Here is an 18,160-nt window from a genome sequence, read left to right as displayed (position 1 = left end):
GCAAGGGAATATAAGAATATATTTAATAATGGCAATATCCGGTTTCTTAGGTATTTTGAAACTTGAGAATACGCTGTTTTAGTTTACCAAATACATTCCAGGGTAGTTTCACTATCATAAAGATTGATTTGGCACATCAATACATTTTTTATGTACCCTAATATTCGGGTTTATGTTGCTACACGTGCGTCTGCCATTTGTTTCCCACATTTCCATTAATCGACTTCCGCTCCATTTCCACGAAATGACTCCTAACAAATTGCGTATACCGAGAACTAAGAGCTTACACATAAAAAAATTTAAGTTTTTTTTTTTAGTAGTCTCTAAGGTGTCTTATGAACTTTTCACAATATCCTGCTGGCCTAAACGTGGGTTTACGATTGAGTGCGTTATAATTAACAGTAATAGTTTACATTATCCCTATAAATATAATTATTCATAGAATGTAATGATTTATGACCGTCGTGAACCATTTGTTTGTGAATAAGATGTAGCCTTAAGAATAACCAAAATGGTTATATTTGATTCTTTCTCTTAAGAGTTACGGAAAATCGCAAATCAGAGCAGTGTGAAAATGTGTTGTTGGCATGAAATGCTGTTTGCTTGGCGCAAAGAATTTTTTGCAGCATACCAATAAAAGATAAAAGAAATTGTACAAAATGTTAAACACAATTTAATTAGAACCTATATTTTTGTATTGTAGCTCTGGGAATTGATCATTATGATGTTTTTCTGGTAGGTATATTTTTGCACGAGTCGGTAAGTGCTACATTTCAAACTGTAGTAGCTGTGTTTTTCACACTTATGAACTCGGAATATAAATATAAGCATTACGTATGTAGTTACCTGCTATAGTTAATAAATACAAATTTAATATTTGTGGTTCTCATTCACCTTCAAATAATGAGAAACGAGCTAAATTTCTGCAAATCTAATATTCAGTAGTAGCCATAAGGCTGGTATTTCAAATACATAACCCAAGTACACATGAAGATACATAGCTATAAACAATTTATTAACAAGCAAAGATTCCTTACCAAAACGTACTTAAGAAATGCAAACAATACTAAACACAAAAATTTATTTTAATTTGGCAATTTTTTTCGCACGTTTTCATTGGCTGAAATTAACAACCACGAAATCAAATATAAATTGGAAATTTTGATAACCGTCTGTTCGTAAACCCACCTTAACAATTTGATGATAAACATTAAAAAAAAGTTTGGTTATTTGATAAGATATCGATAAAAAGGAATCACTGTCTTTATCGTTACATTATCATCCAATGCATTATTTTTAAGAAGAAAACTTGGCCAGCCATAGTAACATTTCATTCTGTGACACTGTGGCACTCATTTGAAAAAAAAAGTAAGTTATGAACATTAAATAATTAAATAAATAACAATATAAAAATTTTACTTGCAATTTGAGTTTAAGCATACATCTAATATTTTTAAGGTTCCTTATTGTGTCTCGATGGAACACGACGCAGTTTAATTAATTAATTGTTTATTATAATCATAAAATGTACGGTATAGTCCTAATGCTTCTGCGTTCAAAACAGGATGACTTTAGACGAATATTTCTGTCGATGAAGCGCTTGAGAGCTGAGAAACAGTAGCTCGGAATTGTAATGAACGTACAAAAGAAGGGTTATCAAAAATTAACATAAAATTGATTAACATAACAAAATTATAATATAAATGTTCTGTTTGATGTCTGCTTTAGGAGAAAACAAGGATTTGTTTAGTCGTTGAAAAGAGCTTTTTTTTTTTTTTTTTTCTTTTTACACAAATTTGTAATTCAAAAGGATTTTCTGACGACCATCAAGAGGTACATAGGGATACAAGACCGTAAAATTGAGTGATGGGAGTGTGGGTTGAGGTAATTTACCTTTTTATAATATTGATACTGAGCAAAATATGCGTATTTTTAACCTTTTCCTGTCAATTTTCAATGTGGGCGAGAAAAATTAAGTACAGTGCTAGTTAACTAGTTCATATAAATGTTTCTCATGTCCGTTACCATAATCACTTTTCTGCATCTGCACGTCCCTTAAGCGATGGCATTTCCATTTTTGTTGTTGTCATTCTGTCAGTCACGGCAATGCTGTATGTTGATGATTGGTTTGGTTGCGCCAGTCAACTGTCACAAGAATACAGGTATGTGGAGTCTGTAATAGTTTTTTTTTTTAATTCGGTTGTTTTTCATAATGACATCGCGGTTGATAAAACTCACGTTCAAACAATTCAATCACGGATTTTTCTGAGCATACGCTAATACAACACATAGGTGCACAAACACGACATAAACAGAAAGAGAAAAAAAAACCCCATGGATTATTGGCAGAACTTATTTGGTTAAATATTTGGACGGACGGATGAAGTGATTTTGTAAATCGATTCGCCGGATGCGTGGCGTTGACGAACATACGAGTGGCGGACTGGCGAATGTCGGACGGAGCCACGGGCTATTTGTTATTCCGGCTTTAACTACCAATTTTACATCTACAAATGAAATTAACTCTAAGAGCCAAGTGATCATCATGATTTTTATGGTCTTTCATGTTCACGTGTTTATATAACCGTGAAAATTTGCTATTGGTTATAGGTATAGGTAAATGCAAGAACATGAAAGATCACAATAATCAGGTGGATTAAAAAATTCTGCAGTAGGTACACAAAAATTTTGTAGACTAGCCAAATTAACTGCCTATTACTATGCGAGCCTCAAACAATAGCAGTGCTGTTTAAAATGTTTACCACTAGTTTGCTTGTACTGTATAGACTATAATGCGTGTTTCGTAGAAACCATTTCAAATGCAAGTTTTAAAATAAACTAAGTATAAAGTATCGTAAATTTGCAAAATACAAAATACCGAAGTTTAAACAGTAAGAATATTTTTTTTATAAGATTTTGTAAATATGACCATTATAATGTAAGCACTGTAGTAAATACGGCAAGAAAAAATTTATTGTTTGTACCAAACATTAACTTTTTTCAGTCATATGAGAACTCTCTTCAGATCATTAATATTTTTATTTCAATACATACTTATATTGGATTGTGCCCGTGATTATGTCTGCAAGCCTTCACGTTCACTTGCATTTTTATTTTAGCTGAGTAAGGCAGTCTTGCTGCAAGCTTTATTAATGCAAGGTATTTAGTCTCCGTTAGCATGAATATTTTTTTTTGCTACAATTTCAGACTTAAGCTCATTACACATTTTTGGCACGTCAATGCTACAGATAAAATACATTTAAAAATTTTTCTTTGTTATATAATCTAGTTACAGTCTTTAACAGCCTGGAGGAAATTAATGTACATTTCATTTGTGCAACTAGAATTTTCATAAGAATCACTTCACTCTTCGAATGTTGATTTTAATAAGCACTAAAGGCTAGGTCGTATGCAATTTCGAGCCAAAATAAAATGATGCAGTAGCTGTGGCAAAATATTTTAACAAAGAAATGGTTGGGACTAATCCCCCTTAATATTATAGCTAGATAGGGAGTGGCTATACATGCATAACTATGTGGCAACTGTGTGAAGCTCCTTTTTGTCAAACTGATGATCGAGCCATATTTATAAAACACCCAAAATGTTTAGCGAAGAGTAGAGTTTGCATTGTATAAACATATTAAAATGACTGCATTTTATGACAGTGACTGTTTTTAACACTGGAAATTCTATCTTATACTTAATAACCATCATCATGTTACCGTTTTAGGTAACTTTCTTTGCGATTTAGTGGGCTGTTTAGCCATTTACCTTTGGTTGGCCTTGGGGCATGAGTGTGGGGAAAAGTTGCTAATCGCACTGTTGCGGAATTTAAGCAGCAGGGCGGTTGCAATCAGGAGCAGTCCAAGAGCCATTTGCACAATGTTCTGGGTGTTGCAATATGGCGACGATGAGGCAGAAAGTGACTTCAATTATATGAGAACTTTACAGGAGTAACTCGTGTTTCAGCAATGACCCACAGCAGAGCGCTCAGGTCGCAGCGGGCAGCGCTGCTGCTGTCGCTGCTGGCGGCGGTTGTCGGCCTGTGCGCCGCCGACAGCGTGGTGCACGTGCACGAAGTGAGCAACGCCGAGTGCCAGCTGTGGTGCGGCGAGAACGAGTTCTGCGTGCGGACCAGCGTGCTCGGCACGTGCATGCATCTGCTGCCGCGCATCTCGTGCGAGGATGCGTGCCACGACAACGAGACATGCGTGTACCCGGGAACCCTGTGTTATCCCGAGCCCGGTTTGTACGACTGCCCCATCTACTGTCTCACCAGACTAGCCTAGTGACCAGCTTACTTCGCCAAACGACGTCAATACTCAATACTCACCAGTTTGTATAACACAAATGAAATAAACCTTCAGATGTAAGAATCAGTGGTATTTTATTTTCGCTGTTAGAATCTTTACAATCTTTAGAGTTGAAAAAAATAATATATATTGGTTTTTCTATCACCCATGGTCATGGAGTTTGGGACCCAGCGTGAGCCTAGTGAGTTGCTGAGAAGAATTATGATGTTAATTGTCTGGGGCACCATGTTCTCTAACACAAAGTTCTGCTATTCGTAAATTGTTAGCCCCAGTGTAGCTCACTAGGTTCGTAGGCTGTAGATTGCTGAAGAAAGCTATGTCTTAATGCTGCTCTCCCTGTACAATATAGCAGGGGCGTAGCCGGGGAGGGGGTTTAGGGGTTCAAACCCTCCCCCCCCCCTTAGCGCCAAATCTTTGATTAATTTCTTATTTATCACTCAAACAAATTTCATATTAAAATTAATAAAAAATTTACCATTACAATATTAAAATATAAGTACCAGAAACTGCTAAAATAGCACTATTTTACACCTTAAAATCCAAATTTTACCGGGGGAAGACCCGTGGCCCCCCCTGTTTTAATAAGGGGGGGGGGGGCATGCTTCTTAACACCCCCCATACACAAATCCTGGCTAAGCCACTGCAATATAGTACACAGATTACTGAGTGAATTCTTATGGGAGTTTTCAAATGAAAACTGTGATGATTTCAAAACATGTTTATATTCCATTCACACTACACATTTACGTGCTCGCTGGAGTCAGCCAGTCCTATAAATGTAATACTCCGCGGCATACTTGCATGGTGGAGTAAAGCTAAGATGGTCGGGTTAAGCCTTCCATTGTAAGCATGCTGACATGTGGGGAGTTAAGAAAAATGGTTAGGTCATTGAGAATATATTTATCAAAATGAAGAACAAAAATTAATGTTTCCCACTGCACAGAGTACATGCCCCAGCCGAAGAAGGCTGCTCGAAGGAAATAGCACAGGAGAGTGGATAACATCACCACAATGCCAAAAGCGTACAAAAACGATACATTATTTTATGCGATGACTTGAAGATTAAACACAATACTCTTGCCTTATGTAAATTACTGTATTGCAAACTGACGCCGTCCCCGCTACCTCTGACTATTTAGACGTGATTTTTGCTTGGGTTCGTGATCTCAGGGAAGGTCCGGCCTTGTGGCTAGAGGTAGGGGTTAACGCAGTAGGGCCCCCCGAGCTGTTATGGCCACTTGGGATGCCTAAAGAATAACACAAAGTTTCTGGAAGATATTTGGTTAATTTAATACAGCACAGCCCAATACATGGTGCTGCCCGTTCTGGCCGTAACGGTTTGCCCGACGCGACTAGTCACACGCGCAGCTCACTTCCTCAGTGGCGGCTCACGATTTTAATGCGCGTGAGGGGCGGACTTGTACACCTGATGCGATAGTTACAAAAATACACTCTGACATGACGAACGATATCTTGACGAACAATACACTTCACTATTACCTAACACTAAATAAACTGGGCTAGTGGCACGTAGGCCCGTGTCTCCGGCGACTCTACGTGATACCTAGATGTGTCCCAGGGACTGATTCGTTATTACGTTCGATGGCACGTGTCGCCTGCTGGCTGCCCCGTGCGGGCCAAAACTAAGTAGTCTGTAGGCTAAGTTGGGGCGTGAAGCGCCGATGTAAATTCTCGTAAACTTCCCACAGTACTAACGTATGACATAGAACACTCATCTTGGAGCACTGATTTAATTAAGTTAAATACCTCATGGTAGATTGAGGCCGACCGCGGAACTGTACGTAAAAGTTTGAAAATATATTACACTATTGAAAACTACATGTCGGTGAAAGCAAAGGTTGATGGTTCCGCGTTGCGCGCAGGCTGCCGGCCTGTTCGAGCTCCGGAAGGACACTCACGGTGTCGCCGCGCGCGACCCCCCTCCCCCGCCAGCCCTCACGCGGAAACGTGTGAATTTCGCGGGAAACTGAACCGGCCAGGTTCGGGACAAATCGCACAGTGAAACATGATTTTGCAAGGACTGAAATATTAATTGATGAAAAATAATGTTTAATAAAACCTGTGAAAAAACATACATAAATTAATTTGTTGTAGTGCGGCGGAGGGATATGCCACACCCGGCCGGATCCTTCCACCGGCGTAGCACTCGTTGCATGGCGTTCGCCTCGTTGCACGAACTACACTTTGCTGCGCGCACGAGCACGTTCGGTGCACACGCCCTTGCGAGACGTTGATGAGGCATAGCGGTCTATGCGACATAGAGGAGCATTGGCGGTTGGCGTCAAAACAATTGGCTATAGGCCGGAAAATTATGTATGTATTTAATTAAAAAGTAATTATTTCAAAGATATAAATTAAGTTGGAGACTGTTATTAGCTGTAAATACTCCATCTGTTAATACTGTTAATATGTATGTGCTAATATTCTTACATTTACGAGACCCACCCAGGCGACAGTATAAAAAATTCATGTTCGAGGCCACAAGGAGGATTCACTGTGTTCCTCGAACATAGTACCCATAAGGGGCTGACACATATACTATGGCGCACATTCCCTTGTGTGCAAGACTGGGGTTAGATTAATCTAATTACATTATTTTGATAGAGGTAGGGGACCATGGGTGGTCGGTTTACAGTAACACATAAAGCAGGTATTCCAAGCCAAAAATAAGGGTTAAGGTGTTGAATATCTTTACCCTGACAATATTCTTAGTACATGATAGGACATGGCCAGTCACTTATTTTTAGAGAATGGATTTTGTTGTCCTATCCATGACCTATCTGTAGCCTAAATTCTGTGCAAACACTGAGCTCACTTTTTCGTTTATTTTGTCCAGATGGTGAACCCGCATCTGACAATGTTATAACACGAAATATTTGAGAAAATCAGAATAATACAATTTAATTAGTGCGACAGAGTTGCTATATCTAAGATTTTTGCCTTAACAAATATATCGATGTTTGCCCAAGTCTATTAAAATGCGTTGGAATCAGTTTCTAGCCTTGCACAGGACACCGTTTATTAAAACGTCTGCCAACTTGACCCTTTAATGGGATACAGTTTGAACATGCTCTGGAATACGGCCCACATATTAGGTTACAGTTGTATTCCAACAAGACAGTGCTTAAAGACAATCTTGCAAAAATTTCTTTGAATACCACCCTTAAGGTTATTTGTTTTTATACATATTATACATATGGTAATGGCCTATAAATATTTGAAACCAAGATGGCAAAATTTGGTTTTAATTCCTGGCTTTTAAAAGCAATTCAAAACATAAATTCCTCTAAATGAAATTAATTTTAAACAACACCCACGTGTCCATTAAATTACGATATTTTTTCTTATGGAAACGCAGGCAACTTTTATTTTCGCTTTGCAGTCTCTGGCCGATTCACTCCTATATCTATCACATTTTAAAATTATATCTACATAATAAAAAATGAAAAAAAAACCATGGAAGTTCAATGCTTAAATCCTGTAATTTGTCAAAATAACATGACCGCACAAGTTTGGTTAACATACTTACAATAATAAATTATTAAATACATCTTGGTTTTATGGTTCGCTGTGAATTAAATTGTAAGTGTGAGTAATAGCACTATAGACGGGTCGTTACCACGCCGAATGTCAAAATTGACCACAACGCCGACAGAAAACTGCTGTGTACCACAACGCCGAAATAACAACTGAATGATACCACAATCAAACCTAACTTAGCGTAATATAATATAATATAATATAATATAATATAACCTAACCTAACCTAACCTAACCTAACCTAACCTAACCTTTGTGGCAGTTCTGCAATGACATTTTTCGGCGTTGTGGTAATTAGGCGTTGTGGTACACAGCAGTTTTATAGCTTTCGGCGCTGTGGTCAATTTGGCATTTCGGCGTTGTGGTGCGTCCCCCTATAGACTACTGTGGGTACCGTATTTTTTAGTAACCTAGGGTAGCCTACTTGCGCAGAACAAACTCTAATTCACAAGTCGTCTCAAGAAACAGAGGTGTTGGAAACTGTGTTATGATCAGATTGCACTTTCCTTTCTTGTAGGCTAGTGCTGTTTCCGTTATTCATCCTAACACACACAAACACCTCCTTCCCCCTCCCCCCCATTTTATGGTTGTAATCAGGAATGTAATAAATAAGAAGCCAATGGGAATACCAAGGGATGAATGTTTACAGAAGAGACTTGAAGGTCTAATCAGTTTCTGCAGTAATAAGTAAGTATTCATATTTTTGTATACCTATATGTAAAGTTACTGCAATACTGCACTACTCAAAAATGGTACAGAGATTAAAAAGTCGTAAGGCCTAAATTAATTTCTCTTGAAATCTTCTAGTTTATTTTGTAATAGTATCTTTTTTGAAAGAGGAGTAGGTAATATTTCTGTAAAAAAAAATTTATCATGCAATTATTTTTTGACATCTTTACTACTTTAATGGTTTGTTTGGTTATGTTAGGTACATTACATGTAGCATACAATTGCGAGAACAGTTGGTTAAGTTAGTTTAGCTACAATAAAAAATACTGTTAAATTGTGTGAACAGTTGGTTAGATTAGTTAGCCACGTTAAAAGTACTACTAAATGTGTGTATAAAGTTTGTTATGTTAGTTCATCTACATAAATTATTACAATTGTTGGTAACTATTTAGACTATTACACTGTGTTTCTAATTTAGCTAACTAAACCATTTGTTAAAATGGTAAAACTTTTGAAGTATTGCAACGTCCTCTTACAAAATGACTGGAAAACATCTCAGGAATCAAAACTTAATGTACCTATTTTGGAATTTTAAAAATTTATGAAAAATTCACTTTACTCTATGTTTTCCAAAAGCAAATTGATCACCAAAATAATGTTTATGAAGGGATTGTGATAGAATGTGATTTTTTTGATAAATAAAGGGGATTGTCTGTAAAGTCGGTTTATGAGCGATTATTTTACGTGATAACGTCATAAGAAAACATTGATGAAAAATTGCATACTTTTGACGTGACGTCTAATAAATCGATGAACGCCGGCTGCACGCACGAAAAAGTGTCCCATTACGCACATTGTTCCGTTACGCTCATTGTACGCTTGCGCCGCATCTACCTCTCTTCCACTCGATTGGTCTATGCGTCCGAGGAGAAGAAAGACAGCGGCAGCACACAACTTACATCTACACGTAAACTTTTTCGTCGACTGTTTATAAAGTGAAGTGAAAAGTGAATGTGGTTTTCATTGCTTATTACAACAACAATTTCGGCAATAAAGGTTAATTATTCTTGCATTTTAAAAATCTGATTGCTAGTATAATTTCAAGTATTTATTCTTTTATTATTAAAAAAAGTAGCATCTATCGGCGAGTGCAGTAATAATAGGTTAAGTTGGATATTTGATTACAATTTATTTATATGAAAACTTGTTCATAATTATATTTAAACGAAAAGTTAATGTGGTTTTCATTGCTTATTACAACAACAATTTTGTCAATAAAGGTTAATTATTCTTGCATTTTAAAAATCTGATTACTACTATAATTTCAAGTATTTTTTCTTTTATTATTAAAATAAAAATGATTCAATATAAAATAATGCAATCATTTCATCAATGTTTTGTAATGACGTTGTCACGTTAAACTATCGTCCGTAAACCGACTTTACAGACAACCAATTTTTTAATTTTCAAATATTATTTACAGTTTTTGCAAATTTAATTTAAATAATTTGTTTAAATATAATCACGAACAATTAATTAAAAAGCCCGCCCTAACCTGTTTGATATTATAGAAGATTTTCTCGCACGGTGGTTGACCGGTTCTTGCACGCTCGGCTCAGGCGGAACGTGACAATGAGTCATGCTTTTTCGTGCGTGCAGCCGGTGTTCATCGATTTATGACGTTATCACGTCAAAAATTGCTTAATACATATTGTCTTAAGCTAAGGCACAATAGAGAGTGGGCTGGAATACTTGGCCCGACATGACTAGACCGCACTACAGTGGCAATGAGCCACAGCCACCAGACCCGAGTGAACTGAAGACAGGACATCGCACTTCATTCTGAGGTAGGGGTGCGATCTGTCATGATGGGTGACAAGACGCGTGCATCTGGATCTCGGTTCAGAATACAAATCAGAAAATGAGAATTTGCAATTAGTATGTTACTAGTGAACAATACAAAGATTTGGTTAAGATAGTACAAAAACTATCAAGAATAAAAACAATGTAATCCTAAACTAAGAGAATAAAATATAACAAAAAATGCCTATGTAATAATACAAATTTTCATGTCAGCATACATTGTTGAAATAGATATCTACTGAAACAACACAACAATGAAAACATTAGTTAATAATTAGAAGTGATCATAATATAAAATGTCACTTATTGATAGTCCACTAATACTTTCACTGGTAGGAGTGATGTTTACAAAGTCTGTACAGAGGATGTTACATATTTTGGAGCTGCAGACGAAGACAGCCCTCATCTGGTCTTCAGCTTCAGAGACACCAGCAAACAACTTATGCTTAACACCCCTCTGAACGTTTGGTGTAAGTATTTTTGTTGCCTCCTACATAAGAGTCGAAAAACAGTTTTGACTATCAGGTGGTAGCATTAATTCACATTACCATGTGTCTCTTTTCGAGCCCTTGCCTCTCTAATTCTTGCTTGTTCACGAAGAAAATCAAGAGCCGATTCGGAAACCTTAGCTTTTTTTTTTTTTTACTTTTCGCTCATCCTGTGACTCTTTGGTAGGCTAAGATATAGCATCAGATCATGGCTGCATGCTGTTTCCAACTTCATTTGATATGGCCTCTATCTCCCTAAGTAGCGGTATTTATCCTCATTTGTTTGTCTGAGCCTATCTTTCATGCATATCTGTAGAAATGCCATTTGTTGTGAATATTTACACTGCTTGCAAGAAGCAACTTTGTTCCCACTTCTAAAAATTCAAATATTTTACACTGCTTTGATGCAGATCCTGCAATTTATCCCACATTGTTTTGGCCATATCATTTGAAATAAAAAGTATTACATAACTTACAACACATGTGGGTATTATTACAGGCCCGGATATTTTGCAGATTCATTGATTGTCAGGCTTAACATTGAAGTTGTCTGTAGATTCGAGATGTTCTCTAATGTTTATTGCCTGTTTTTTTTATTGTACAGGGAAGTCTCAGATTACACACAATTCTATCGCTCGTCTGAAAACTATTTATTGCTACTGTCTCACAGTCATCCAGGGCGTCACAAATAATTTTTGATCCAACTGTGAAAATAACACAGATGTAAACTTATCTTGCAATAATTTCTAGCTTGACATCAATTAAAGCTGCGATATTTCAGGCTTCAATGTGTTAATATCACTAAAAATAAAAAATATATATCCCTAAAGACCGGAATAAAATAACATTAAGTGCTCTCAAATAATAAAAAAAAAAGATGTCTACCCAATTCAATTCTGTATTTAACAGCTATTTCTGCCAATATTTTGAATTTTAGCATTGTGTAACAAAAATGTTTTATCATCTGTATCATACAGCACTTTATTATTACGCACAGCTACAATCAGAAGTTCTTCTGTTGAGTTCCTTCCGTGTTGCCGCACACCTATCCTGCCGACGACTGGCAAATGCACAGAGTGAATGGAGTGGGGCGCGACCTGAGTCTGGTTCGTTTCCGCCTGAGACCGGAACCACCTGAGCCCTGTCGCTCCACTCCGGTCGTGTCGAGACCTGTCTGGTCGCGGTGGCACTGCACCCGTACAGAACAAGCAGATGGAACTTCTTATTGGACTCGAGTTAGGCCAAGTCAACTCCAGTCGTTTCTCTACAGCACCTTAGCTTTATGCCCATCTGAGGCATTTTGCATCAGGTTTGATCATCATGCTAAGGTGTTGGTATTTTCTAAATAAAGAATCATTAACTCTATGACTTGTGTGTTTATTATTAATAAATAATTTTGGAAAAGTTACTTAAGTAATCATGCGCAAGAGAAAGTAATGAGTCATGTTTGCACGCGTTGAAAAATCGCTGTACCTACTATGACTGTGCTGTACTGTATCAAATATTTTTTTTTCTACTCTATCAATGTAAATGGGTTTTTACTTGTTTGAAAAATTTTGTTTTCATCTTTTATGTCAAAGTTGGCAATACTTATGAGTATGTGGCAGTCTACCATTTTGCTTGTTTGATATAGGTTTACTGTTGTAAATTGATGCAAATAAAAACATAATAATAAACATTGCTTGTTCCTTGATTCAATGTATTGCATAGGAAAAATGTTTGCTTCTGCTATACCTACCTGACATAAAATAAATTTATAATCTTTATTTTGTTTTTATGTTGCACTTTCCTTGTAATCTCCCTAAGGAGTGTTGATGTGCATCTTACAGTATGAGAATAAACACATAAATAACTATTAGATATTGTTCTATTTTATTTTTGTAAACAAATCTTTTAATGAAGATGTCAATCGTGAATGATAACGTGTGTAGTTTTGGATTGTATTTTATGCTACTTTTAATTGTTTGACAGCAGTTGTGAAATGCAGTAGCATATGTGCAGTATTACATGATAGAGCAGAATAATAGCAATTCATTAGCACACACAAAGTTTGTTTTACTCACTGTCTCTTTTTCTACCTAAGAGTTGTACGAGTTAGGAGTCAATAAACCTGGGCCGGAAAGAGTTGGTTACTCTCATATAGGCGAAGAGAACGAATTGGAGGTTTTTATACATATATTTTTTTACCTGGCACAAAAGCAGAAGTCTTGAAAAATACAATTGCGAATTAACATTTATCTGAAGGTGAAAGTGCTCAGGCAAATATGCTTAATATCGTGCCACAAATGATGAGATCTTAATAAAATAATGTCGTACGTGTTTAAACATCAGATCGTCAACTTTACAATACTCCACATAACCTGTAGTTATTAAACAAACACATGTTAAAATACTTTATTAAAAATGTCATGAGATATAAATATACAATCATAATTGTGATTTGAAACTTGATACCCAAGTTATTCATTTGCACTAAAAATCACAAAGACTGAACATTACAAACAACACAGAAGTAAAAACACCCAGCAGACGACTTGCTCTCGCAACTCTCTGCCGAGAGAAGCATCGAGGGCATGACCTGAGTGACCTGGGAGCATCTTGCCCCCTCGAGCGAAACGGCCCTCCACGATTCTGTTTCCGGCAAGTAAAACGCGCAAAGGCGCCCTGAGAGTTAAAGGTCAAACAAGAGACTTTGAGTAAAACAAACTTATACATATATATACCAGTATTCTCTTGCTACAGACACCATCTTGGTTCTACAATAAATTTCATTTAACTTCTGTTGTCTTTAACCTACTTCGAAAAGACTATGGAGGAAAACACTAATTAGTAATTAGTTAAAAATAAGAGTACACGAACAATATTCTGAGCATATAGACATGAATATATATTTTGTTTGATTAATGAAGTATAAGAAAGAAAATTTTAATTTTAGCGACAAGGTCTACTTTAACAGAGACATATTTCATTTTTTTCTGGATACGCACAAGAGTGGATGATATAGCAAGGAAATATGTATATATGTTTACGCTTTTACTCTGCTTAAAAATTTATTTAGCATGAAAGGTGCCATCTCTAAAATCACTGTTGCTGCTACCAGAAGAGGATGTACAGAACAAACACCACAGACTTTTAACTGTCCTTTTGGGGCACATCTGGAGAGCAGACTCCAAGGCAACCCTCCCTTTCTAACTAAATGCTGATATTAGAAAAATGTATACAGTAAGTCCTCGGTTTATGTCGGGGTTACGTTCCTGAAAACCGCGACATAAATAGAAACGACGCAAAATGAGCCATGTTTCATGCCATCGGCCGGCCACGGCCCAAGGTCGGCCGGAAGGGGTAGGAGAAAATGCTGTGTCGTTGCAGGAAGTAGATAACACTTCTACGTGCGAGATACGGTGGGTGGCAGAGCGGGCAGGCTGGTAGTATTGCATCACCGCGCGGAGAGCAGCGGAGAGCAGGAAGCGTCCCTCATGATGTATGATAAGATAAGGCGGTGAACGTGTAGCTTACGCTACATAGCATAAATTAACTACCGAAGGAAACAAAGAATTATAAACGAATTATATACGGTGTTTTGGTTAAAATAAAGATTTACGGTCATTGTAAACGACGTTATTGTGAATCGGCGACAACTTAAATTGAAACATGAGTACTCAAAAATTAGCGACGTTAATCCGAAACGACGTAAACCGGTACGACGTAAATAGAGGACTTACTGTATTTTTTAGGTTTGTCGCTGCTCTGACGAGCATAAAATACTTTTGGAAAGCCATTTAGCTAACGCAAGCTCCATGCTTAAGAGCATATATATGCAATTCCATTCGTGGGTGTCAGATGTCTGTGAACAGTTGGTTACCCGTAATTAAGCCCTCTGCTGCGCACACATTCCGACTTGGTTGCGGGTTAGAACATATTGACATCTTTAGGTCCCGAACGTCTCATTTAAATTTAATTTCAAGTAATTTTCAGAGTTTTTATCATACGTAAATTGAGTTTTTGCAGTTGTGATATCATTGATTACGACCAACTAGTCGGGATTTTGGGAATAACATAAGTGATAAGCAATTGAGTCGAAATTGCGATTACTTGAATTAAATTAGTAATGAAAATTTGAACTGAGAAACTTGTGCAGCCATTTGTATAGTAAGAGAGCTGACTGAATGCACGAACTTCCGAAGCTGCATAACTTTATTTGCTGGTAAATTTTTATCCATTTATTTAACTTGCATGGAAATTAGAAACATAACTTCTACCACAATATTTGGAGCTAGAACATTTTAATTTTATGTTATTTAACCAGAAATTTTATCAAAAAGTCTAACTTACCATGCATCCCCAGTCGTCCAATTAGCTAGTTTTCTATTCTCTTTGTTAACCCAAGCAACAACAAATTTTTTTAACGTTTTCTGACAGCTAAAATTAATTACACTACCTTCAATTCAAAATAATTGCGGGTTTTCTTCAATTATATATTATTTATAGAATTTGAATGTTGAAAAGTCACTCATATAAAGTACCTATCATTACTAATTTATTCTCATATAGTTGCAATGTGTTCAGAGTACTATATCTAGAGAACCTGTGTGAACAGTTTTGTTTGAATATAATAAACTTGTGGCATTTGTTTTTTATCATACTATCAGTTAATATTAACCACCTTTATTTTATGCGAGTTTCTGATGTTTTGTATTCCATGTATTCCAGTACCAAACAGAATATATAATTGTAATGATACTTAGGAAACACACACACAAATTTAATCTATATTGTCAGCAAAAATCAGTACACATATCTTTCATTCTTGTGAACCTTTATGAAAACATTTAGAATTTGGTAATCCGTATTTGTGTCATACATGACACCAATTTGGAAGTTCTGTAAGTAAAACAAGTAAAACGTTTAAATAACATTACTATGTTATTTTAAAATAGTGTAAGGTAGTGTGGGTGTGCAAGTGTGTGTATTCACATAGTCAGCTCTGAGTTCGTAGCCTCTCTGACAGCCGCCGCGCGAGGCGTGTGTTGTGCCATTGGCAGTGTAGGTGTCGAGAGGTCAATTGGACTTTTGCAGAAGCAAAGGATGAGAGCAAGAGTTATGTAGTAGCAAGAGTGAAAGCAACAGAAGACTTAAAAGACATACTTTACTGGTAGTATGTCAGATATACTTAACATGTACAGTGGGCACATACCCGATTACATTAGTGAGGATGTACTGCTCGCAGGTCGCGTACAATGGGGTTATTGAGATTAAGAGCATCCAGCGGCAAAAGCTGGAAAGTGCAGATCCGTGTCGAAGACAATAAATAGCTTGTTTAAATACTTGACCGATAAGTGCGAAGATTCATAATCCCACCCAATACGATCTTGAACTTACCCCTAGATAATATCCTACCCCCCCCCCCCCCCCCAAATCCCTTCCTTCCAGAGTTTACTCTGGTGGTGACAGAACTAAGACCATAACAGTAAGGTGTCAAAAATGATTACAGAACCCTCATAATACATAGAATATGTATGTATTTATATGCCCAAAAATTCAACTAAAAAGCATGTTTATTGACAAGACAACTGTTATGTGGTATCTATCCGGCAACTGTGCAGTAAAGGCAGCACACACGGGTGTGAAAAAATTACCAGTAGTGCTACTGCATAAAATATTTCACTTTCTAACTTCTTGCAGGACTGTCGCGACCCACTTCTCTCTGAGGCATTGGAGTACGCTGACACATTTTCTCTCTCATAATGTGTTGAGATAGAAATTATATGCGGTTTCCTAATGATTAAATATATCATCATAAGTGAGAATGGACTATTGAAAATTATACAAAGTAACTCTTCCGAGTGAAGTAATTTATCTCTCTGCATTTATACTTCAATATTTTTTAAATTTTATTGTGTATTTATAAACTGTTTTGTTTTTGTAAATTGAAGGTAGAAGAAATATTATAGGCAGAAAATGCCTTTTCCTGGTAGGATCTGCAAATTTCTGTAAACACGTTGCTGCAGTTTTTTTACTGTGTTAAAAATGAACCTATTATTTCAAAAAAGTGGGGAAAACGATGTTCTACTATAAATGAAAAGAAAAGTATTTTAAGGAAAAGTGAATAAGTAAATACACATTCCCTAAGACATCTAAAATATTCTTTACCCGCACCTACTGTTCTACTTTAAAATTAGATACAATTGTTAATATTCCATGTCCCTTGTGTCAAATCTTACAAGCAAAAACAAACCAGGAGTGTAACGCGACTGTAAAAGCATGATCAGATTTTTTTTTTGGCACAAACAGTGGAAATTTCAGAACTGATAGAAGAGTGTAGAAAAATAACTAAACAAATCTTACAAAATCAGAGTAACTGTTTGACTGCATAATTAGCTTTCGACCATTAAATTAGGAGGAACAGACATATTAAAAAAACTATGTGTGTGTTGGTTATGATAAGGCACTTAACATTTCTGAAACAACATGCGACCACCAGATTGTTCGGAATTGGTTCCATGCAAGAAAATCAGCATCTTGGCGAACAGAAATATTTTCACTCATAAGCAAATTTTTTTTTTTGGTAAAATCTCATTAATTTATAGTTGGAGTCGTGCACAAGTTGTGAAATATGGAAAACATATGGAATATGAAGCCATACCAATTATTAGAAAAAAAAATATATACGATGGGTAGAGACCTGCAAAATTCGCGGATTCATTCGGTGATAGGCTAGAATTCAAACACACATACCTCTTAGATAATTTTGCTATTGGCTTACTGTTCATCTGGACGAATCTCAACCAGTTATGAACCCTCAACCAAAGAAGGATCGAATCACAGACAAACCAGCTGAGATGACTTACAAGTCGGCAGCCGAATGAACTTGCGTTATTTGCCCCGAGTGTACAAGGGGTACGTGCAGTCTATCCTGAAGGCCATCGAAACCACGAATTTTGCAGGTCTCTAACGATGGGTGTGCGTTGCGGGCTGATAGTTCATGGCTTCATAGAAACCAGATGGTATTGACAGGGGCGTGGAGAGTACAAAACGCGTGGCAGATTCATGGTGCATAGCTGCTTACCGGGGCGTCAGGAAGGTCCCATGTGCATGCATGCGGCCGGAAGGCGAGCTCCCAATCCACCGCCCGCTGCGTGTGCTCGCTGCGACTTCCAGCCCCACGACTCGTGTCAGTCCCCCACGCGAACTGTTACAGAGCGTGGCGGCTGGTAACACAGGTGCGCCCGTCCCCGTGTCTTAGGGGTATCCATTACACAGGGGCGA

At 37.0% G+C, this 18,160-nt stretch overlaps 2 protein-coding genes across 4 annotated transcripts in view; one reads left to right on the top strand and one right to left on the bottom strand.

The window, feature by feature from the left end:
- Positions 1-18,160, bottom strand: part of LOC134535939 (neuronal acetylcholine receptor subunit alpha-7-like) — a 213,320-nt gene that overhangs the window by 179,195 nt on the left and 15,965 nt on the right. For all 3 annotated transcript variants that reach the window (XM_063375342.1, XM_063375345.1, XM_063375343.1), the window contains exon 3: positions 17,961-18,083. The gene's annotated coding sequence lies outside the window, so the exon portion shown is untranslated. The remainder of the gene's footprint in view (positions 1-17,960; positions 18,084-18,160) is intronic.
- On the top strand, positions 1,291-4,376 carry LOC134535941 (uncharacterized). Its single transcript, XM_063375348.1, has 2 exons — positions 1,291-1,368; positions 3,970-4,376. The coding sequence occupies exon 2, from the start codon at positions 3,972-3,974 to the stop codon at positions 4,287-4,289; it is 318 nt and encodes a 105-aa protein (XP_063231418.1). The 5' UTR covers positions 1,291-1,368; positions 3,970-3,971; the 3' UTR covers positions 4,290-4,376.

This window comes from Bacillus rossius, chromosome 10 (genome assembly GCF_032445375.1).
Source record: "Bacillus rossius redtenbacheri isolate Brsri chromosome 10, Brsri_v3, whole genome shotgun sequence".
In the NCBI taxonomy this organism is placed as follows: domain Eukaryota; kingdom Metazoa; phylum Arthropoda; class Insecta; order Phasmatodea; family Bacillidae; genus Bacillus; species Bacillus rossius.
Note: the sequence above shows the minus strand (reverse complement) of the source record. Positions and strands in the feature narration are given on the sequence as shown.

Bases quoted from the DNA above. Each gene is read 5' to 3' on its own strand.
- LOC134535941 (XM_063375348.1), top strand. From the start codon at position 3,972: ATGACCCACAGCAGAGCGCTCAGGTCGCAGCGGGCAGCGCTGCTGCTG.